This window comes from Pararge aegeria, chromosome 17, assembly GCF_905163445.1.
Source record: "Pararge aegeria chromosome 17, ilParAegt1.1, whole genome shotgun sequence".
Lineage (NCBI taxonomy): Eukaryota > Metazoa > Arthropoda > Insecta > Lepidoptera > Nymphalidae > Pararge > Pararge aegeria.
Window position 1 is genome coordinate 5,746,429 of NC_053196.1, and position 25,723 is coordinate 5,772,151.

Sequence of the window (25,723 nt, forward strand, 5' to 3'; positions counted from 1 at the left end):
GTTATTAATTTCTTTTATTTTTAGATCCATCACATCTTTGGGGTCACCAGACCGTAATCAAAACATGTTTACTCTACATAATGTTCAAAATTAAAACTGTAATAACAGAAATTATCTCGTAGAGTGACTGATTGGATCAGTCTAGGGATATCGAAACACGCTGCGCTATTTCGCTTAAACTCACTGTTATTTAGTGCACCATTATTAAAACTTTCACTTATCTTAAACTATATTTAATATTTACCAATATACCTACGTTGGGAATTTTAGAAATGCCGTAACGCTGTTAACCGCCAAAAGTAGAGGGCTCGAACGGGAAAAATGTATTTACTATTATATTTCATTACAAGTTAGCCCTTGACTACAATCTAAGCTGTTGGTAAGAGTAAGAATATTATTGTAATAACATAGTAGGTACCAGTGGCGTGCATAGAGGATATGCACAGGGTATGCAGATGATGTAAAATGAAGAAAATCCCTAGTAAGAGTTATTAATACTTAAGGGTAGGCTTTTTATAACTCTTACAATGCATATCCTTAAGTTTTTTATAACTCTTACTGGAGATTTTTTTCATTTTATATCATCTGCATACCCTGTGCATACCCTCTGTGCACGCCACTGGTTCCACCACTCTTAATATATATTACATATTTCACTACATACCTAAAATATTTTAGCAAAATTATTTTAATGGTAGAAGCACATTATGTTAATTGGACGATAAGAATTATGTAAATACTAATTAGATGTAGTAAAATACGGGTAGGGCTCAATTTACTCTTTACCTACTGTATAGGGTTTCTTAAGGATTTTAAAATAAAATATGCCATATTAAAAAAATTGGGTTAGTAGGGCCGGACAAATAAGCACGAGGCTTTCCACGCTTACTTGAAATTATTAAATTTTGTTTTGTAGTGTGCATTTTATAAAAGTGATTCTACCCCTCGCCATCTAGCCGCAAAGTAACTTGTGTTATGGGTACTAAAATCGAACCTACGGGCTTGCATTCAGATAGCAGGGGCTGCACAATGCGCCAATCGGCCGTCCAAATTCACGGCTTAATTGCCAATTCAACTGGCAACCATGCCCTTCACTCCGGAACGCAGCGAAGCTGCTTGGCGGCAAAAATAGATCAGGTACTACCCTCGAATAGTAATCTCAAAAAAAAAATTTAGTTCATTTATGCAAGTTAGGTTAGGTTAGATAATATAGGTATCAAATTAAATATTACTATTAGTATATAATAGATCACTACAATTTGAAATTTTCACATTTCGACATCTATTACCAAAGTTCTACGATTTTACACCATTTTACTTCCCTGGTATAAAGATCACAAAAATTTCGCATTTTAACTTGATTTCGATATCAAATTAAATATCACTATTGCATAAAAATCTATAAGTAATTGTACATTTCTACACGTATTATCAAAGTTCTACGAATATGCATACATTCCGTTAATATGTAGCAGTTCTAGTTATCATGACCAGTGATTTCAGCTAATGCACAAACTTTCGCAATTAAATTGCATGCGAAACTAAAACGGTTATAACATAACTAATTCACGGTTCGTAATCGTTAATTTATTGCAGTCATTTATATCGGCATTGTTATAAATAAGATAACTTCAGTCGGATTTATTTAGACAGGCCACTTTGTATTGCAAAAAAGCGTCTGTTTTCCGTTTGCCATTGCTACACACTAAATTTAGTAGTGTACGCAATAACACTAAACTGTCCTGTGGCCTCATTTTACTACACTACATTCCAAACAAAGTCGAGGATTACAAATTAAAGCGTTTTTTTTACGTCTTATTAGTACGACAGGGCCACTAACACTTTCTAGATGGAACGAAATTATGGATAGTTATAACAGACACAAATGAATGAAAGATGACAATTGACATACATAATCATCATACCACATCAACTCATCACTGGCCCCCTACAGCGTACGGGTCTCCTTCCACAATGGGCTGTAGTCCACCACGCTGGCCCAGTGCGGCTTGGCGGACTCCACACACCTTTAAGATCATTATGGAGATCTTTCGGGCATGAAGGTTTCCATACGATGTTTTCCTTCACCGTTGAAGCAAGTGATATTAGAATTTTTTTTAAACGCACATAGCTTCGAAAAGTTAGAGGTGCGGAGCTGGGATTCGAACTCGGCCCCCTCGAAAGTAAAGTCGAAGTCCTACCCATTGAGCTATCACCGCTTTTAACATTATTAGAGACATAATATTAACGACGAATATTGAATTAAAGGTCATTCAATATTCTCACAGTACCTCAGCAATTCACGGACTAATGCTGTCCACCTGACATGGGTCATGGAATGGATACCATTCAGCATTGCTGTCCAAGAGCGCATTGAATGACAACAATGATTATATAGTTAAGGTTAACTTATGCTTACTGATCTATCTGCCGCTATTTGGCCGACAGCCTTGTGGTTAGGACTTCGGCCTTTCTTTGACCAATAATTTATCAACGTTCTAAGTTGAAACCGTTGTTTATACAAGTATTTATGCATGTTATTCATAAAAAAATCATCAGTCATCTTAGTACCCATAACACAAGCTACGCTTACTTTGGGGCTAGGTGGCGATGTGTGTATCGTCGTAGTGTATTTATTTATTTATTTATGCATTACTTTGCGGAAATCCATAAAACATTATGAAAATTAAACTTAATTTTGTATACTCCGCCAACAGCAGCAGAATATGTATGGTGTAATTTATAATTACTTCAATCCGTATACTACACACCAAACAGATCCTCGGCAATGTACCCTCTACGCACGTTTCGCTCCGAAACCAGTACGTACCAAGTTATTTATAAACGAATGTTGAAAGACTGTCAATAATGATATGTACTGCTGGGAATAACGTTTCATATATAATCTTTCGAAGAGTTTAGGAATGACTGATAATTTAGACATACCTATAATTTATGTCATTATTTAGTATTTTAAGTACTTTACGAGCGTTATATCTGTCTGATTTTGTAAGTATAGTAACGATTCAGGAATAACTGCGTTATAATATGAACGGATTCAATTTAAGTATGCGACATTTCAATTTACAAATTCAAATTCTAAATTCATGTACGCCTATCACAGGTACTTATGAAGCGTTGATACATTTATGTTTACATAATTGTAGGGGATAGTTATAATTGCGTTCGCCAACTTAAACCCAAAACAACGAGGGTTCCTGGAATAAAAAGTGACAACAACAAACTAAGCCGGGTAGTTTTTTGTTATCACCATCTCATAGTAGATTAATATGAAGCTATGAAGTAAGAGTAATTCATACACAATCTTTTTTATCGTTTAAGTAATCCTTAACATTATAATAGGATTTTTCTGTAAGCTTAGGTTTTATACAAACTTTGAACTTATTGAGAGACATCTCAAAGATACAATTTATATATGTGTGCAAAGCCCCTTATCCATAGTTTAAGGTCTTATAACTTCAGCAGCTCTAAGCATCTAAGATCCAACTGATAATAAGTCGGATAGAAATTCAGCAAGTGTCTTTTTAAAGATGAATGGTAAAGTTTCCACCATTATTTAATCCTGCTTGCACGTGAAGCCGTATTCATTTTTATCATTAAGAAATTCAGAAACTGTATAATAATCACGAGTAATATACCATTGTATTACCGTCCGATAATAGAACTTGGAATTTCGCAAAGAATCCCCATTCCACTATATTTAAACCAACACCTACATAAATTTCGACTTCTTCATAAATGTTCAACAGGAGTTTAACTTCGTAGAATTTGAATAGGAAACTTGGAATTTGAGACGTCGCATTGTGGTCGATAAATATGATGAGACGGACCAAGATATGGAAATATAAAAGTAGGGAGCCTGTATAAAGCAATATCTTAAAGAGGTATTGGATTTCAATTCAAGTTTCAATTTTTTGTACACTCGGTATAATTCCTCAACGAAAGGTTTATTGATAAACTTTCTTTTAATTGAATGACATGATCCAACTTGCCGGAAATTTGGCAATTCTCTACTGGTTGCTGTTCACCATTCATGGAACAGTATGCATTTGTAGAACACCCTAGAGAAGTGCTCTGTACTTCGAGAAAACTGATGTTTTGCCGTGTGGTGACTAGATAGATCAGAATAAAGCATCGCCTTTCTGTATTTCTGCCATCTTTTTATCTGGAAGAGATAGCTATATAGCGATAAAACCATTTTGTTTGTAGAAACTCTATAGCATTTTGTGTCACAGTAAATGTGTATTATTTTTTTGTCTGTTGTATAAATTAAAGTATACATGTGATACATACCGACAAAATCAGATTGACTTTTTGTAGAATTATTTTCAAGCAAGCGCAGAAATAGTTTTAGCGCAAATGTAAACAGGCAGGCTTGTAAACAAATTTAAAGGCTGTAAACTTTAAAAGCAATGTCAAAAGGAGCATAAACGGACTCTGATACGCAATACTCGTTTAATATATTCACTGCACATCATTCTAGTTTAGATTGGGTGCAGTTTATTCCGGGAATGAATATAAACTAATTGGATGCGTTGCAAATTCGTACCCTTGCAAAATTGCTACGAAATTACCTAAAGTTTGGTCTAATACTAATAGGATTTTAAAATAAGCATTCAGCTGGGCTAATTACGGCCTCGTCATTTTCGTACTTGGCAAGTTAAATCACGAAGTCCTGGTTCGGGCATAACATTTGGAAGGAATTCAGTTCTTCAATCAAGAACTTCGCGGTACCCTCGAGATATTCACGTACTTTTTACATACCGTCGTGTCTAGATTAAAGCCCTCATTCGTTTCGTAATTTCTAAAGTCTTTAGAATGTGAAAAGGCATGCGCATTTTTTGGATCTTCATTTATTAAACTCCTAAGTAATGTAAAAAAAAAGAAGAAGTTTTATCTATTTGTCTGTGTATCTTCCATCTCCAACATGAGGTGATAAGCTATGTTTAAAGAATATCTGTTTGCAATTCAAAGATAACCGTCTTCTTATTTTAGCTTATAAAGATTTTAGTTTACTTGAAATTGGCAGATGTCGGATAAGAAGGCGTGCTTATCGGCACTTGGTCAGCGTAGAGAACATTAAGGACAGGCATGCAGGTTTTCACACGACGTTTCCTGGCACCCTTCTTCTTGTTCCTGCGCCTCTCTCCAAACTTGCTTGGGTGGAACCGTCCGTTGTCGCTCCAGTCAGTCGAGCTCACTCCAGAAGCTTAGCAGGCCGCCCAGGTCACCAAATGCTGAAAGTAGTGATGCTGATCTAAGGTATGCTGCGCGTTGTTCTGTTACTCCGTTGCATCGGAGCATTACGTCTGTCGGTGTTTCTTCTTCCTCCATGTATACTTAGCACAGAGAACTGTTAGTTATACTTAGAACAAAAAGGTGTTTGTTAATTGTGGATGCCAGTGGCGTGCATATAGGGTATGAACAGGGTATGCAGATTATATAAAATGAAGAAAATCTCCAGTAACACATATAAATACTTAAGAGTAGGCTTTTTAGAACTCTGACAATGCATATCCTTAAGTTTTTTATAAGTCGTACTGGAGTTTTTTTTTCATTTTATATCATCTGCATACCCTAGATGCACGCCACTGGTGGGTGCCTTGTTATCGTACCTACAACTGTCTTTTCTTTAACCCGGCTTAGTCGAAGTACCTAGATTGGACGTTAATCGTGGGTTGAGGTTTGGTATGGCCTCATTTATGTGCTTACAGTCATAAGCGTTAGTCTATAGCTCTGAGTATGTGGATTGCGATCTGATGGATGTATGGTATTGGTACGATCGGTTCCAGTCCTACCATACTCAGGCACTATTAAAGCAAGTGCTATTAAATTGCTTAAATCAAAAATCTACGCTACTCTAAAAAGTAAGAGGTGCGTGAGTGAAATCAAACTCGGTATTTGAACTGAAATAAAAGCATTTGTTGTTATCATTAGTATTTCTTCTATCGATATTCAGTTAGTTAGTCAATGAATAACATAACTATTGTTTGTTCCAGATGGAAAGATGCATACGTATCATAACTCCACCACCTCGGTGTACGAAAACTCATCTGAAAGTGTCTACACACCCTACAGTGATCGCATAGAGACGTATCTGGTGCCAGTTATATTTGCTATTATTTTCATAGTAGGCGTCCTGGGCAATGGTACTCTTGTTATCGTTTATGTAAGACACAGGGGCATGCGAAATGCGCCTAATACGTAAGTACCCATAAAGATTTATATACATAATATTATAACATCATCAATCACAGTATACATATATGCATAAGAAACTAAGCTTTATTTGCTATAAGCCGCAAAAATCAGAAAAATCTGTATGGTGCTATTTATAATATCTTCAATCTTTTTACTGCACACCAAACAGATCGTCCGTAATGTACTCTTCATCCACGTTACGCTACGATACCAGAAGATCTTCAAGAGATGTTGATTTTACAATGAAAAATGGCTAAGACTTCATTGTGACTAATAATCGGTTTCTGCCTGTTTTTCGGATTATAGCAAATTAAGATATAAGTTCGTTGTATACCATGGAGTTTTGTAAAGTAACGCCTGCTTCTATTAAATATTTATTCATTTATCTATTTTTGGTGTAGTGTAAGAGCTGTGGAAAGAACATAAAAACTAAATTGGCAAAAGATACTGTGTAGTCACTATATAGTGACCTTATAAAATAATATTTTAGGAGTTTGGGTTAAAATTAAAATGCCTATTAGCCAAATCACTTGGCTAAATTGTAGTAGTATTGAAAACCCTATTGGTACTTGGCATAAAGAATAAAAAAAATATTTACCCATAATTTAGATTGATAGGTTTAAATAATGCCTATATAGTTTTTTTTTAAAAGCTTAAATTTTAAACTTAAATGACAACATTTAATTTTAACGTAGTGAGTTGGCTTTATAAACTTACTATGTTAGGAACTGAATAGATCCCGTTGAAGATAATGAGAATGAAGTTCAAGTATTTTTTTTTCCGCAGATACATTTTCTCCCTGGCGCTGGCAGATTTGCTCGTCATACTCATTTGTGTGCCGTTCGTATCGGTTATCTACACGCTGGAGTCGTGGCCCTGGGGCGAGGCTATATGCAGGATATCAGAAACAGGGAAGGACATAAGCATCGGCGTTTCTGTGTTCACTCTGACGGCGTTATCGGCTGAAAGATACTGTGCGATCGTCAACCCATTTAGGAAACTTCAGGTAAGTTATGGGACTTCCTACTTCGATGTTTGCACTAAGTTTTTACTTGAAAATCAAGTGAACATTATTGATTACTATAGATGTAGTGCCTGAAATAAGGACGTTGAGTCTATGGAGTATATTACTATAAATGCGATAGTTTGGCTCGAAAGTTTATGACTCTTTTGTAAGTGGCCTACCCATGGTCAGATGGTTACCGTGCTACCAACTTTAAAGCTAAGCTTTCAAGCTACCTAGGGCGAGTCCAAAAGGTCCTAAAGGTTTGAAGTACATCCGCCATTAAAAAAAAGAGATATATATATATATAGAGCAAGTGAGCAGGCGGTTCTTCAGATCTTGAAGGCATTAGGATGCACCCAGAGGTACTGCCAATGCGTTGATGGCTTTTACTATAAACTCGAAGTAACCCCATAATCTATCTTTTTTTAGTGGCGGATGTACTTTAAACCTTCAGGATCTTTTGGACTCGCCCTATATATATATAAATGTTATGTTGGTTTGTGTACGCTTCAAAAACTTCTGCACCGATCGAGCTGAAATTCTAGCATGATGTATATTCCGCATAAAGGATTGTTTTTATCTATTTTTTGCATCAGTCACATATCCGCGACCGCGAAACGACAGTTTTTTTAACGATAGATGTACCAGTGACCGCGCCATCTGCCGAAAGCGAGAAAACACTCGCTGGCATATGTAATTTATTCTTTGTTTTATTTCTCATGACTCATCCATTCCATAAAAATGTGCCACAGCGAAGCGTGGCAGGGTACAACTAGTAATCTATATAAACGTAAAAAATACACAATAACTAGTAAAAAACACAAAATTCATATTGACAGACAATAACTTTAACCAACTTCAAAATAGGGCACTATGGTAACCGATGCATACAATGAACTGTATACTAAAAAAAAGACGAAAGTACTGAATTTGTGCGTCTTTTCCTATTTACATTTAATGTAAGCAGTTTTCTTCAAATTTTCCTATCAATTTGCATAATTCTTTTTTCATTCGGTAGGGGATGCTTTGGAGTAGGTCGCATTATAGTGACGTTAACTCTGATCGATTTTGTCATAACATTTATTTCATTACTAAATACAATAAAATATACAATATGCCTCGTTGGTCTAGTGGTAACCATGTTTAACACAGGATCACAAAATGGAATTTCACCTCCGTGAATGAATGAATGAATGAATACACTTTTATTGTACACCAAAGAAAAAAAAGTAGTTACAAAGATATAAATACATATCAAGAGAGTACAATTTGGTGGCCTTATCGCTACATAGCGATTTCTTCTAGGAAACCAATGGCCTAAAAGGAAAAAACAGAAAAGAGGTAGGTGGTGCAATAAATAAGATTTAAAAATTATACAAATAAATAAATACAAATAAAATATATAACATAAATATCTATATAAATATCCGTGCCTAGTAGAGCACGCCAAGCGTTCGGTCCCGGTTATCATAACTTGATGTAATAATAATTGTTGAAGCCCACCTACCCGCATTGGCGCAGCGTAGTGGGGCTATGGCTAAAAACCAAAAATTTTCAACAGACTCAGGTTTTTTATAAAATTTGATTGAAAAAACCAAACATAGTACCTATATCAGAACATCTTAAGCATCTTAAAGAAAAATGTCGAAAGAAGCAAATGTTGATTTAAGCCGTAATTTCCAAGCCAAAAATGTTTGATACGTTTAAGGGTAACAAAAGGGTCTTAATCTTCATTAAACTATACAGAAAGCAAAAATCAAGATTTGAAAGAAAACCAAATAAGAACTATTTCAACTATCAATATTTGCAAATCAGTAGAGTTTAGATGAAACCAAACTTGCTCTGATAACGTATTTACTTAGTTTTTTATTTGTAACGATAAAAAAATAGCTATTGTGTGTGCTTAATATTAGTGCTAATTTTTTGGCACACTCTTAGCTTAAGTGGCATATTGTTAAAAACCTACCTTTTGGCGACCTCCCTTGCGCAACGTAGAGCGCTTTGAATTTAAGCAGGAGATTGCTGGCAGGCGCAATTTGGGAATTTATAATTTCTGAATTTACTCTGGCCCGGTCTGGTGGGAGGCTTTGGCCGTGGCTGTTACCACCCTACCGATAAAAAAATGCTGCTAAGCGATTTAGTGTTCCGGTGAGATGTCACGTAGAAACCGATTATTGACTACCATACTCCGTAACAGGTTAGCCCACTACCATCTTAGACTGCATCATCACTTACCACCAGGTCCTCCAGTCAAGGGCTAACTTATAAAGGAATAAAAAAATTAAGAATACCTACGTACCCGTCCAATATTACCTATCAAAGTGAAAGCACTATTTTTGAACCTATCGATAACTAAGTTATTGCATTGATTCGGTATTATATTAACGCGAATTTTGGATTGATTTTGGATCAGTGCTAGTTTTGTGACACACTCTTAACTTAATTGACGCATTGTCAATAAAAATGCTCTCTGCCTGCCCGTTCAACATTCCCTATAAAAGAGAAAGCACAATTTTTGGACATATCGATAAACTAATTTATCGCATTGATTCGGTATAACATTTACACGAGTTTTGGGTTGATTTTGGATGAGTGCTTTGCTTGCCAAATATAAAAAAAAGAAAGCTGTATTTTTGGACCTGTCAATAAAATTATTTATTGCATTTACACGAGTTTTGAGTTGATTTTGGTGGCATAACATGAGCGTGTAGGTATGTGAATGTTTTTCAATATAGCTTAGTAGCTTATTATTTTTTATATTCATAGTAACCCGTGATCCCAACAACTGATGTAATTTTCACGCCTATTTTTTATTCTACGGAATCATTTATTTTATGTATGTTACCCGTTTACTCGAAGACGCCTGAACCGTTTGAAAAATTATTTTTGTTTTAAAGGTTATACTTTCCAGGTGGTGCAATTTAAATTTTATCAAAATCGGTCGAGCTGTTATTTGTTACAATTACGTAACCCAATGTAGCAAATTTTTTCCTGGGCGAATGTTGAAGTCGGTTTTTTTTTAATTTTAAACTAACTTATGGTAATAAAATTATGCTGTGTTCACGGAGTTAAGAACATACAGGATCCTCATTCAGCCATTATTGTGTGCAGTGCATTGTGTCCAAAAACAGTAAAAATGCCCTACCCACGTCTCACTTTACACCCGCAGAATGTCGCTAGCCCAGAAACTTTTTATCATTTTCCCATTTTATGGTAAACTTTAAGAGATAAAATAATTACTTTAACTGCTATATGGTATGAAGTGACTAACCGTTTGTTCGAGAAACAACTCTCAAAAGGAGTGGTTTTTGATGCTTCAATATTAGTCGTGTCCACACGGTTTCTGTGTGTTCGTAATTCTATGCCTGTGTTGTATTGTGTAATTGTTGTCGTTGTTAATTTAGTTACTAATTGGGAGATGACAAGGTGTCCTAAACTAAATGCTCTCTAATTAGGAAGCTGTGCCTAGCTCGTTAATGAAACTCTGTTGTCTGTGGATTGTTCAAAACGTGTTTGCTCGGTTAAATCATTTGCAACTTCGGTATTAAAACTTGCAATGTAAAGTACATTTCGGGGAAATACATGCGAGTACTTTCTCAAAAAAAAAAGCGCATTGGGTAGGAGCTCGACTTCACTTTTGGGGAGCCGAGTTTGAATCCCAGCAAGCACCTCTAACTTTTCTAAGTTATGTGCGTTTTAAGTAATTTAAATATCACTTGCTTTAACGGTGGAGGAAAACATCGTGAGAAAACCTAAGAATTCTACATAACGTTCTCAAAGGTGTGTGGAGTCCACCAATCCGCACTGGGCCAGTGTGGTGGACTACGGCCTTAACCCCTTCTCATTGTGGGAGGAGACCCGTGCTCTATAGTTGGCCGGTAATGGGTTGATGTGATGAATTTCTCAAAAATTTCATCTAGATATAACGCTGAGAGGTATTTATGTTTTTACGTTTTTTATAAAAATAAAAACCTTTTTATGACAACAATATAAGGAAACTTTATTTTTTATATATTAATACCTCGATAGATATCGCTTTGCTTTCACCTAATCCCGCTATGTACGTATCCTGATATATAAGTATCGTCCATTTTATATACTTCGTTTATTAAAGTCCTGCTGCTTTTTTATTTTGTATCTAATAGGTGTTCTTCGTTCTTCGTCCCGCGTTCTTCGTCCGCCTTTAATACGATTTTTTCGGGAAACTTTATAGCATTATACGTATGTTACTCTCCATTATTTCAACTAACTCTACGCCAAAAATCAAGTTTATTGATTAGTTAGTTAGAGCGTAAAGGATAGACAAACAAACACACTTTCGCATTTATAATTTGATTTATATAATACATAAAATAATCGTAAACGGTAAGGGATATAGGATAAGAAGAACCTAAGCTATAACCACTTGGCCTTATATCGCTCTACGTATCATTAATATGTGTTCATATTAAATGCCTAGTAGTGAGATTGGTTAGCTTGTGGAACTACGGAACACGAGGTCCTGGCTTCGAGTCCCGGCTTGGGCCATATATCTTGGGGAAAATACCTGTGTATTTTCTTTTAATTTATAAAAGAGAGCCCCAAAGAGGTCACTGACGGAGGTCACTGTGGAGGGGCGTAGGGGTCGGTGAAGTGATGGAGTTGAGAGGGATATGAGGGAAGCAGCTTCTGACCGCCTCAAATGGAGAAATTTGCTTGACCAAGCCAAGGCTCACCCAGGGCTTTGATGATGATGATGATGATGATTTTCTATTGAAGAATTTTTGGTACCAGTCCAGGAAGTGTCAGCCCCCGTGCCTTGGAGCGCATGTCAAACCGTTGGTCCCTGTTTTTATCACTTAATTATTGTCACAGTTTTTAAGCCCACCAATCGCATTCGAGCAGCGTGGTGGGTCTATTTTTTGTTTCTTTTAAGTAATAATTGATAATAATTGAGCCAATCAGACCCACCAGATCGTAGGTGGAAACTCGTCGCCTATAAACAGAGTTACACTTCACAGGGCATGCAAGGAGAACGTCCTGCAACATGCAGCCCTGTGTCCATAAATTTCAAGCGTAGGTGTTAAGCCTTGTACTTAAGGTACGTTAAGTATGTACTTTTTAATAACACCGGTAACCACGCCCTTCAGACCGGAACACAGCATTGCAACAATTCTGATTAGCGGCAGAAATAAGCGACAGTACTTCCCCGGACGAGCTCTGTTCGTCTGTTCTGTTCTACAACCGTTCCTGCTATGAGAAGGAAAGGCCTTTAACCCAACAGTGGGATATTAAGATAATTAATTGACTTAACAATTATTCATTGTAAAGTCAACATCTTAAGATGCTCCGGTTTCGGAGCGAAACGTGCGTAGAGGGTACGTTGCGAAGATCTGTTTGAGGTGGAGTGTAAGGATTGAAAAAAATATAAATAACACCATACAGAATCTCCTGCTTTTCGCGGAGTGTAGCCAATTTTCATAATATATTATAGAATTCCGCAAAGTAACGCCTGCTTCCAATATCCAAAAGTGGAACTCTCATGGGCTGCGTTTGATGATATTATATTCCACAGTGACATGTGACTAAAACGAAATTCCTTATTTCATAATTTCCCAGTGATGTAACATACAAGATAGGTCTTTGGTCAGTGATAACCGTTGATTAATTATAATTAATTATTCAGCTATCACTATCTCTGTTATCAATACTATCACGACTGACATAGTAATTATTGCGGCCTGCAGATAAACTTCAATACTATATCTTATGGTATATATATTTACATAGAGAGAACGGTAGCTCGTTAGTCGAGTAGTTAAAATATTTAGCGACGGATCACGAAGTCTAGGTGTACAATTTCATGCACGGCTTTTATGTGGATATTTTTCTGCACGGGGAAAGACTAAATGTTTATCTTCTTAAAAAATAAATAAAGTTATTTTCTTCTGTCACTGACAGACAACATATGGACACGAGGTCCGTGTCTAGCGCTAGGACATAGATATATTGCGCAGGGCGCGGAAGAAGTGAGGTTTCCATACATTATCAATTACCACGGCGTCTAACTTCAGCTGTATATTTCGTGTGATATTCTGTTTCAAGCAAAATTGCCACCGTTAAGGAAACGCGGAGACCTATTTTTTATTATAAATAATGAAGACAGATTACTGAGATGCACGAATGAAAATTGCCTTCTCTTTAAAAGATCTCTTCATCTTTTAACAAAATTCATTAAATATAAAAAAGGATTGTATGGTTTTATTAAACCACGGTAAAAGTAAAAGTTTTATTCACATTATAGACATTTAACTAAATATTTTCTTAATAATATCTCATTGAGGGTATGAAAATAGCTTCATCAATATTAATTTTATACTTGGAAAATGGGATTGATAATGGAAAATTATTAAAGTAGACTACTAGTAGGTCTCCGACTAATATTTTTATTGAAATCTGTGTCTCAGAGAACATATATTGTTAAGTAACAATCATTTACTTCTTTTATTATATACACATATTAAAAAACTGAAAACAATATGTTATGCACACACGGAGCACTGGTACAAATGTGCCAGTGACTGAAGTAAAGTTTGCATCAGCTGACCGTGTAGTGTATACATTACACGGTCAGCCTCGGCTGCTCTGACGAGCGCCTGTCACTTTATCGATACTCCGCGGCCGACCGTCACGCGACATGCAACATGAGACGAAAAAGTTTGAAAAGATAAAACTTTAATAATTTTTGAGTTATTAACAAAAAACACTTTTAACAAAGAGCTTGAGCAAGAGTTAACACGTTTTGAACTACTAGCCTATTCTTTATATTATGCTACAGTTAGTATGCTAGTATGCTAGTAGCTTTATGTTATGCTAGTAGTATTAGTGTAGAACATAAGATCGAAATGAACCTACATAGTTAAGCAGTAAAATTTGCTCTTTACTATTCTACACATAATATATAAGTCTATTTCATTACAAATTCATTGGGTGTAATGCGCAGCAAACTCGCCTCTAATATCGCTGTTTTTGTGGCTTAGAAATGTTTTTACTGGAAAAGCAATAAATTTTCATTTCATCGCTATAAGTAGATGGTACCCGGTATATAGACACAGTTTGGTTCGTTTTTCTTTTAATTTGTGTTTTTTTATTCTTGTTTATGGCGGCAATAGATAAAAATTCACGTTCTGTTAAATTTTTATCTCCCTATGTATTGTGCAGCATGCTCAGCATAAAAAAAACTTGATAAAGTACGCCATACAAAAATAAGATCCATAACAAAAGCAACGAATCAAGGCATTCGTTGCTTTGCTATGCATTAAAACTGAAGTGGAAATGGGCAGGTCATATAGCGAGGCTTACAGACCAGAGGTGGACCGTAAGAGCAACTTTGTGGAAAGGCCCACAAGGCAAAAGAGCCAGAGGGAGACCATTGACACGGTGGGAGGATGAGATCAAAAAAATAGCCGGCCCAAACTGGGCTCAAATAGCAAAGGACAGGGAAAAATGGACATCGTAGGAGGAGTTTACCTAATCTGGGGATAAGCTAACATTTGTAACAATAAATTTAATTTTTGTAAACGAAAACTAAAATACTAACATTAAACTAGCTTAGGTATGTAAATGTAAGTTACAGGAGTAAAGGCTTTTTCATTTTTATTTTATTTTTATTTATGTATTATGATCTCTGTGAAAGGAAGCTGATAGATATATAGACAGACAGACGGACGATAGTATCAGATATTTGAAATATTCTATAGGTACTATCATCATCGTCCGTAGCCTATTCGAAAAACGTTTTTAGAGTGTATTTCCACCACGTTGCTTCAATGAGAGTTGGTGGGCTTTATTACATATAACGACTATTCACGAGGTAGTGATAATAAACCGTGACTTAACATGCTCTCTACGAGACGGGGGCTGATATACAACAAATTTTCTATCTCCAGCTGTTCAAAATTATTTAACATTAGAAATACGATAACTTACATTATTTGGTCGGACCCGGGATTTGAACACCCTCGTGATCCGTTGTTAAACATGCAAACCACTAGACCAGCGATACTGTACAATAGTCAGTGAAAAAATTAAGAGTATTAAGAAGTTTCTTTTTTTCAGCTACGCAAACTCCCCTTGGTCTGTGCAACAATCATTTGGGCAGCTGCGCTAATCTTCGCAGCACCAGCGGCGCTCTTTTCCAGCACTATTACTCATGATATCAGCAACAACGTATCCATTATATACTGCTCGCCATATCCTGAGGACTGGGATAACTATGCTAAGTACGTGTAATATCTATACCTACTTTTTCCCTTCAAATATTTTTGTATATGGGTTGGTACGGCTGGGATTCGAGCTCGCCCCTCCGAAAGCGACGTCAAACTCCTACCCTATCTATCACAACTTAAACCACAATACACACATACTATTAGTAAGAATTAGTAGCCCACCACAGGGGATCGGTCTCCTCTCCGAATGAAAAGGCATTAGGCCACCGAAGCTGGCCAAGTTTCTCATGATGCTTTCCTTCCACCGTCAAGCAGGTGATATTTAATTGAAAAAATTAAAGCCGCACTTATCTGAAAGTAAGAAATGCCTCCCGGAGATCGAACTCAAAAAAAGCTAAAGGTTAGGGCTTCGGTCTCTGTCATTGTCACTACACACATGTAGTGCATATCATTGTCACTACACACATGTAGTGTATCTGTCATTATAATATATAGCCTTTAGACTATATATTATAACTAGCTGTTGCCCGCGACTTCGTCTGCGTTTGATTTTGTTTTTAAAGTATTCAGTATCGCTTAGCCTTAAGTGAGTATTGTAGTATATATATATAACATGTGACAAATAATTTGCAATAAAATAAAATTGCGACTATAATTAAAGATCTAAGATATCCTATCTCTTAAGTTGGACCAGACTGCTCACGGTGAGCCAATTTTATTTAAAATCGGTTAAGTAGTTTAGGAGTCCATCGCGGACAAACATCCTGACAGGAGATTTATATATATTAAGATGACAGGTACACGCATCAAGATGGTGGAAACAGAACGGCACATTGCAGTACATGTTACCTACTTGCATGCCCTGTAAAGTGTTACTCTGTTTAGTAAACCTTATATAAAGTATGTTATTTAACGATTGCCAGTTTATTAAAAATACCGCTCTGAATATATTACGTTCTTTTAGATGGATGACATTGACTAAAGCGATCGTTTACTACGCGCTGCCGCTTCTCGTGATCGCATTCTTCTACTCGCTAATGGCGCAACGATTGCTAGCAAGTACCAAGGAGATGCCGGGCGCGCTACACGGCGGGCAAGGCGAGGCGCAGGCAAAAGCCAGGAAGTCTGTAGCCTGCATGGTCTTGATATTTGTTATCGGTAAGTTTATGGCAGCTCGTGTAATGGGCTTGAATATAATAATCATATAAGTGGGCCAGTCAACAAGTTCTCCAGTCTCGGTTGTTACAAAATTAACAACAGAGATTATTAGAAATATATATATAAAGAATAATTATTGCTTCATGGAGTCATTCTTATGCAAGATCTCATGGTTTAGGTTAAGTTTTATATTTTGGTTTGTTAATATATATTTAAATGAACAAAAAATTTATAATTTAAAATGTTTTGTTCATTTCAAAGTAAAGGTTTGTAAAATTCCATTTTAATTAGTTATACCTATATTTAATTGCTATTTAATCGTATTTTATTAATATACGAAGATCGTTAATACAAAATGGTCGTATTCGCTGTACAATAAAGTCCTAACGATAAATGATCTTTCCAAGTGTCAAACGTTGCTAGGCAATATCAACGTCTTTGCCACTATTGAAATGAACAAAAAATTTGTAATTTAAAATTTTTTGTTCATTTCAAAGTAAAGGTTTGTAAAATTCTATTTTAATTAGTTATACCTATATTTAATTGCTATTTAATCGTATTTATTAATATACGAAGATCGTTCGAATGAAGAAATGGTCGTATTAAACATGTCGTGTCGGTTATTAAACATGCATAATGTATATCAAAGGTAGGTTATATGAATATCCCGTTTCCAGTCTGTGTGTCACTGATAGACGCTAGTTACTATTAGGTATAGCTCCCATTTACAAAACAAAGCTGTACTACCAATCAATGCACGTAACCAGCAATTATTTCTCGGAGGGTTTAGAAATTAAATTAGTTTGCTTAGGAATACTTTTTTTTTATAAATTGTTGAACAGAATTTACACTTGCAAAATACGCTAGTGATCTTAAAATGAATATGCAATAAAACAAAAATTATATTTTCTAATCTTACTCGCTGTTACAAAAAAAAAACCGAGGAAGCGTTGCAGAAAAATGGTTAGAAAATCGCTTTTTTTTTTTAAATCGAACGAATAACTTATGGAGTTTTTTTATCAAATTTTGCTTTTTAAATGTATAAAAAAGTCATGTCAAAAATCGTTGATTGTCTTAAATTTCTAATGCCTACCATAAATTTATAAAGATGATTGGTACCAACAAAATTAAGAATATACAGAATCCTCATTCAGCCATTATTACATGTAGTGCATTATGTCTAAAAACACAGACGATAATGACCATGACCACGTCTCACTTCACACAAGCGGGATGTTGCTCACAAAGTTTTCTATGGAAAACGTTCAGAACATTAGAGTTAGAATAATTTCTGTCAACTGCTTAATGAATAGTGACTAACCGCTTGTTCGAGAAACACTACTTAAGTGGAGTGGTTTTTAATGCTTCAATATTATTTGTGTACACGGATTCTGTTTGTTCTTAATTCTATGTTGAGACCACATCGTTTGCCCCTTTTCGCTGTGCTACATGGTTTTTACGATAAATGCACTTTCCAAACTTGTAATGTTACTAAGCAATATCAACTTCTTTGCCACCGTTATCAAGCCGATGAGAAACATGACAAAAATAGGTATATAAATATATAACTGCAACAAGTTTACAAGTATACTAATCGATAACGTGAAGTTTCGATGCCATCTTGATACCTAACCTAGATATATAAGACCACGAACCGCTGTGGCTATCGCACTGTTTCCAGATTACAGCTTTCAAAACTCCGTCACCGAATATTTACCGAATATGAAGGAGTTAGATATCGGTGATAGCAGTGAGTACTTCGAGTTCACTTTAGGGTAGCCGAGTTCAAATCCCAGCACACAACTTGATTGGTTGGTTGTTGGTTTTTGATTTCGAGTCCCAGCAAGCAAGTATAACATTTCAAAGTTAATTGCGTTTTAAATTAAAAATCACTTGCTATAACGGCAAAGGAAAACATAGTGAGGAAACCTGCATGCCTGGGAGATCTCCATAATGTTTTCAAAAGTGTGTGAAGTCCACCAATCCACTATCTGTGGACTAAAGTGTTAGTTACGGTGAAAATATAGTTTGGTTGCTTTGTTAAAGAGTGCAAGAACGACGATATTTGGTACAAAAATGTTCCTGTAAAACGTTGGGAGTTTGATGATAAAAGTAGCCTCTGTCCTTTCAACAATCTAACTCTATGCCAAAAACAAAGTTCATTGGTTGATTGGTAGCTTACTTAGGGCGTGAAGGAAGGACAACAATATATTAATTTTATAACAAATTACCGAATGAAATCTTTGAAATGTTTCTATAGATATAAAACGAAAGCTTACAGATAAATCCTGTTATAATGTTAAGGATTACTTAAATGAAAAAATAGCTTGGGTGTGAATTGCTCTAACTTTATAGCTTTATATTAATTTATGGTGAGATGGTGATAACAAAAAAAATCCGGCCAAGTTTATTAAGGGTTCTTCTTAGACCAGGGCGCGTTTGGAACCCTCTTAGCATAAGGTTTAACGTTGGCGAACGAAGTTATTACCATCCCCTTTTGTAAACATATGTGTATGAACGCTTCATAAGTGCCTGTGATAGGCCTCCATGAATAAGGATTTTTGAATTTAAATTTGAATTTAGACAAACAAACAACCACTTAACATTCATAAGGATAACAATAAATTATTTTTAATGAGGTAACACTATGTTTAAGGTGACAAATGCACGGCTAACAACACACCCACGTATCATGTACTGATATTGATGTAGTATTGTAATGTAGTAGAGATTGCGCTTTCAAACGTTTTTGCAATTCAATTGTAAAGCAAACAAAATGCTTTTAAAAATGCCACTCGAAAGCACTATGTAAAGATTTTAAACACACTCGAATAGTCTATTTAACCACTGAAGCAATTCACACCGATAAGATATTATTAGATGCCTTCTCGTTCGAGGCACTTTCCACCGTTTTCTATTTACGATTGAATAACATCTTAACAACCCGGCTCATTACAGGGCTCAGGTCTCCCACATTGATAAGGGTTTAGGCCGTAGTCCTCCACGTTAGCTTAGTGCGGATTGTTGGGCTTCACACGCATTTGAGAACATTATGGAGAACTCTCAGGCTTGCGAGTCTCTTCACGATATTTTCCTTCGCCGTTAGAGCAAGTGATTTTTAATTTAAAACGCACATAACTTAGAAAAGTTGCTGCATGCTGGGATTCGAAAAAGTAAAGTTCGTCAACTCGCCCTCCTATGAGATAGGCTCAGAATTTCGAACATACAGAAACCGTGTACATGACTAATATTGAAGCATCAAAAACCACTCCACTTTAGTAGTGTTTCTTGAACAGTAACATTAATTATTTCCCCTCTAAACCCTTAACATAAAATGGGGAAACTGGGAAAAGATTGTGGGCTAGCGATATTACGCGGATTTTGAAGTGAGACGTGACGACGTTTTTACTATTTTTGGACACAATGCACTGCATGTAATAATGCCTGAATGAGAGTTCTGTTTAATCTTAATTCTGTGAAGACAGAAGGCGGAGAAGGCGAGTCCAGCAGTGTGGCATTATTGTGCTGTGGATGAAAAAAATCCCTTCGTGAAAAATTTAAAGAAATAGGTATCCTTACGGTAGCCTCACAATATATTTATAACATATAGTTTTTGTAAGACAACATATTAGTCTTCATAAACAAAAAGTGGATATAAACAGTTGACTTACAAGAAATGGTCATAAATTAGTGACATCTGCATATCGTCTGCGAAAGGTGCAGGAGTCATTTGTGGGATTGATATACTCAATTTTCGCTTTATGATTCCTAAGGTAATTTTGGACAATGCATGAGTTTAAATAATGTGTTAAAACACATTTATTACAGCGAGGTTTACACATTTATTACACAATTGATGAATTTCTTAATGACAAGGTTGCTTGGAAGCATCCGGCTCCGCTTTCATCTGACTTGACGTTTCAAAAGTGCTTATATTAGGCCTCCTTGAAATAAATGAATTTTGAATTTTGAATATGATAATAACGAATGATTTGTGGAGTTTTCACAAAAGTTCTCTGTAGTGTTTATATCTATATAATAAATACACATACATTGTCTCACCTACACAAGCAGAGAGGGTAGCTGTCAATCGATTGGACGTGCGCCTGCACTCATGACTGTGTAGTAGTGAGCCAGTGGATCAAAGTCAAAGTCAAATATTTCTTTATTCAAATGGGCACAAAGATAGCACTTCTGATGCATAAGTACATGTAGTAAAATATGACATAGAAGTAAGTAAATGGCGATACTCATGCTGATGACTTTTTTGCCATTAGAACAAAACGAATAGCATCCTTGATGAAAAGAACGTGGATAAGCAACGGCATTCTGAAAGCATTAATAAATCGATACGAATTTACAAGCTGTATGTTAATCTCCACGTAGGGCTGCCAGGACGCAGAAATTCTAACTTGTAACTTTTTGTATATTGCATATTAATATTTAAAGTAAGTTTTTTTGATTTAGTTTAGTTTTTATGTATTCTGTTATGTTATAGTATAGATGGGTCATAGTTACCAAATAAAAAATAAAAAAAACTTTCGAGGCCAAAACTAAAGCTACGAGGGTTCCAAACGCGCCCTGGTCCAAGAAGAAGCCCACAACAATCTTAGCCGGTTATTTTTTTTTGATATCACCATCTCACATTGATTGTCATTTAAAAATATTCATTCTAATTAAGATCGTAAGTACTACCGGCCATTACACCCTCATTATAATGGCCAGCTCGACAAAAAGTCACTTTTATATGTATGGACCTAATATAGTGCCCATTAGTAGATAATGTCATTTATTATTTTAGACAATTCGATAAGTAACAAACATTTAACACGTTTGCTTTAAAACAACAATCACATTTATTGATAAACTATTATAAAACATACGTGTAGCTATACTTGCTTATATTATAAATGCAAAAATGTTTCTGTTTGTTTGTTTGCTACTTATGTTCGGCTCAATGACTGCACTAGTCTTGATAAAATCTGGCATATAAAATATTTTGACCATGGACACAGAATACTTTTTTTTCTCGAAAAAGCACCAAACCGCTGCACAGCTAAATTGAGAAATTTTGGTCATAGATAAGGTATATATCATAGCTTACATCCTCAAGATGGATTTCCAGTATTATCTTATCTTTTGAAGGCCGATTGGCGCAGTGGGCAGCGACCCTGTGTCTGAGTCCAAGGCCGTGGGTTCGATTCCCACAACTGGAAAATGTTTGTGTGAAGAACATGAATGTTTTTTAGTGTCTGGGTGTTTATACGTATATTATATTATGTATATTATTCATAAAAATATTCATCAGTTATCTAAGTACCCATAACACAAGCTACGCATACTTTGGGACTAGATGGCGGTGTGTGTATTATCGTAGTATATTTATTTATTTATCTTGAGAAAATAACGGTTCCCGTGGTATTTACAAAAAAAAAACAATAAGATACTGGCGACGTCGCAGGCAACATCCAGTTTTCTATACAATTATCCGCATACTAAACATTGTATTACGTCCTGTAGAATACATTCTAGCAAATAATCAATTTTACAGTATTGTATTATTTAATCACAATGTGCGAGATCCAGTACAATCGAATGAAGATTGACACTTATCCACATTGTATCGGGTATCGGGTCTATTTGCTCTTGTTCGATTTACCCAGTTTCCTAGCACTGTAGAAATAGGTATAAAGGTTAAATGCATCGATATGCTGTAAGATCCATTATTGCCTCTTTGATTTGATGTTAGATTATACCTACTTTTAAATCAAAACAAGTTAAAAATAAATAAATATACGATAATACACACATCGCAAACTAGATCCAAAGTAACCGTAGCTTGTGTTATATATATAAGATGTCTGATGAATATTTTATGAATAACATACATAAATATTTATAATATGCATATAAACACCCAGACTTGGCAACCTGGGCGGCCTGTTAAGTTTCTGGAACGAGTAAGGCTTCTGAAACGAGTAAGCCTGGTTGGAGTTGCGAGCAATAACAGCGGGACAGTTCGATGGACAGCAAACGAAGCGTGGAAAACGGTCCAGTCCGAGTTCGATGCAAGCGAAGCGCCTACTTGCGGAAAACGGCCAAGTCCGATGAAGAAGAAGATACTAATACCCAGACACTGAAAAACATTCATGTTCATCACACAAACATTTCCCACTTGTGGGAATCGAACCTACGGCCTTGGACTCAGAAAGCTGGGACGCTGCCCACTGCGCCAAGCTGCCTTGGATAAAATTAGGAAAGCAAAAGGCGGCCTTATCGCTAAGTAGCAATCTCTGCCAGGCAACCTTATTATTAGGAAAACTAAAAAAAAAACGAATAGGTGGGGTACAGTATTTAGAATAAACATACGAATAACTACATACTATACATAATAATACATAAACCAGACTACACAAATACAACAATACTATAGATAAATATAAAAAATAAATACATATTTTAACATACCATTAATACTTAAATATGAATTAAAGTAGATAAATAAATAATAATAGTCGTCTTTTTTATTTATGTATAATTTTCTTTTTTCAATCTCTATGCTCCACACCGATCTTCGACAAACAGATCTTCGTCCAACACCGGAGGACTTCACGATCAAAAATTATTAAGCCACCATTGCTTCATTTTCATAGTACTGTGCTACTTTGACTGAAATATATATTTTTGTATAAATATATTCTGATTTTGTCCGTGGTGTTCAATGAAAGTGATTCATTCAATCATTCATTCACTAAGTTATAAAGAGAGTATAAAGAACTTTTTTCAGGAATTTTCGAAAGCCATTACTATATTAACGAAAAAATATTCTCAGAAGATTTTACAGTGAATCACAAATTACATTCCTTTTGTTAGGACAGCCAATTACTGTTCAATGTTCATGATACGTTATCGTAACATTCTATTATATTATAAGACTTTTTGGAGCTTTTCACATAAATACTTTTGTTATGTTTGCTTTTGTTCGGTTTACCAAATTATATGGAACAGTGAACATTTTCCTATTAAATTGTATTCCGAATACACGATAATATTATTAGAGTAATTTATCGAATTTGGGAATAACAAGTAAACTCATTATTGGCCACAAATGCGTCTCTGTTGAAGTATTGGTAGCCATTTTATTGATTGTAAACTATGTTTTAATTTGGGATAGATTGGCTTGTAAAATAACGCAGGGAGCCGTTTGACATTTTGTATACCAGAGCAAACTGCAAGTCAGCTTTTTTGCCAAATTGTTAAGAGATTAAGTTTTTTATTATTTTGTTAAGAGAGCTTGTACCTTCTAGCAATAGAGTATGGCCATAAAGGTTTTTTTTTATTATTGTTCATTTTTACAAATTCCGTGGAAACCGATTGTTTTCCTGGGATAAAAAGTAGCCTTTGTTACTCTGTCTTTTCATCTTACTAATTTTCGTTGATTGATCGCTCAGTTTGGGTATTTATTTATTTATTTATTCATAAGACGCACTAGCATTTAATTGTTACTATATTCATTAAAAAAATTGTCCATTACAATTATCAATTATAGGTGTATACAGCATTATCGTTGTTATCTCTGGTCACAATTAAAAAAAAATAAACCCCACAAAGGTTTTCTGCACTTTTCTAAGACGACATGCTGATATAACAAATTTATGACCGTATTTAGGAAGTCGATTGTTTATATCCACTTTTATTTATGAAGATTAATGTAATGTTTTACAAAGATTTAATTGTTATAAATATATTGCGTAGTTTCTTACTATAATCACGCGAAATGCATTCGCGTGATCTTAGTTTGTATATTGATCGGACAGCTCTTTTTTGAAGCATTATTATTGTATCTATATCAGCTGCTTTGCCCCATAGCCAGATCCTGTAGGACATAATACTATGAAATACGCAAAAATTAGATACGGTTCTCAACTTATGACATATCGATTTCATCCTAAAGAGAGTAACTTTTTATATTGTGAGGTCGTAAAGTAAGAGTTACGAAACCACAAAATCCAACACCAATTACACGAATAACAAGTGTCGTTTTATTCTTCATTTTTGTGTAGAGCATTCTAGAACGCCTACGTGAAATCTTCTGATACATAGAGATGGCAATAAATACTATATTTACCACTGGCATTCATTCTAAGCTTGTGAAATGTTTAGCTTCTAGCAAACTACATTTAAAATTCTGTTAAACGTGAATAATTTATCGCTACGTAGGATAACGCTCGCGACATCTCGCATCGTTTTTCATGCGACAATATAAAAATGATTTTTGGATTTTCCGCAGCAGAATAGTAGAAGCTGTTTTTTATTGCTATTCTATATATGTATTCTATAATATAGATAGGTATTAGATACACAAACAAAAAGACTACAGGCTGACCAAATTAATAACAAAAAAAATTAAAAAAAAACCAACTTGATGATGAGCGTGATGTATGTTATACCAAATAAATTGTAAATATTTTTTTGGATACATCCAGCTTGAATAGTATGTACTTCCAGTCGCTTAAAAAATTGCAACAACTAGTAACTTTGGTAGAAAATGTAGTTGTACTTGTACCCCGAAATTCTCGTGATATTAAGTATGATGTGTGATTGCGTAAACAATGCATTGGATAGCAGCAATCGCGGTGGATTTGCTGTTATTTTTTGAAGAGTTCCATTGCCTGTCTCCAAGACTCTTCATCAGTTCTATATGAAATTTAAATGATGCTCAAATTTAAATAAATTTCACATTAAACTTCACATTACTCAGATTAAACTAAAGGCAAAACAAAAAATCATATTAAAAACTTTTTTAAATGACGGAGTTATGTCTGAAAAAAACAAAACTAATAACCTCTTCGTTTATGAAGGAATTCGTTTAAAAAATAACATCAATTACAATTGCTCGTATAGATAACTTTCACAGAGGATATCATGTTGATGTCACATTGGTATATCCGCCCACGTCTACCAACTTTGCTCCCTGAAATTTGCTAAAGTGGATGCAAAGTTTGACTTAGCACAATCGATATTCGATAAACTGCTGTTGCCCGGATTTGTAAAAAACCGTAATAAAAGAACGCGGGTAGCAGCTAGTTAATTACAATTTAAAAAAAGAGTTTACTACTGGTCGGAAAGA

At 35.3% G+C, this 25,723-nt stretch overlaps 1 protein-coding gene across 1 annotated transcript in view; it reads left to right on the top strand.

Moving 5' to 3' along the window:
• LOC120631056 (neuropeptide CCHamide-2 receptor-like) overlaps positions 1 to 25,723 on the top strand; it is a 109,143-nt gene that overhangs the window by 78,709 nt on the left and 4,711 nt on the right. The window contains exons 2-5 of the mRNA XM_039900469.1: positions 6,021 to 6,225; positions 7,009 to 7,228; positions 15,326 to 15,489; positions 16,400 to 16,593. Coding sequence (XP_039756403.1) covers positions 6,029 to 6,225; positions 7,009 to 7,228; positions 15,326 to 15,489; positions 16,400 to 16,593 — 775 coding nt within the window. The 5' untranslated portion in view covers positions 6,021 to 6,028. The remainder of the gene's footprint in view (positions 1 to 6,020; positions 6,226 to 7,008; positions 7,229 to 15,325; positions 15,490 to 16,399; positions 16,594 to 25,723) is intronic.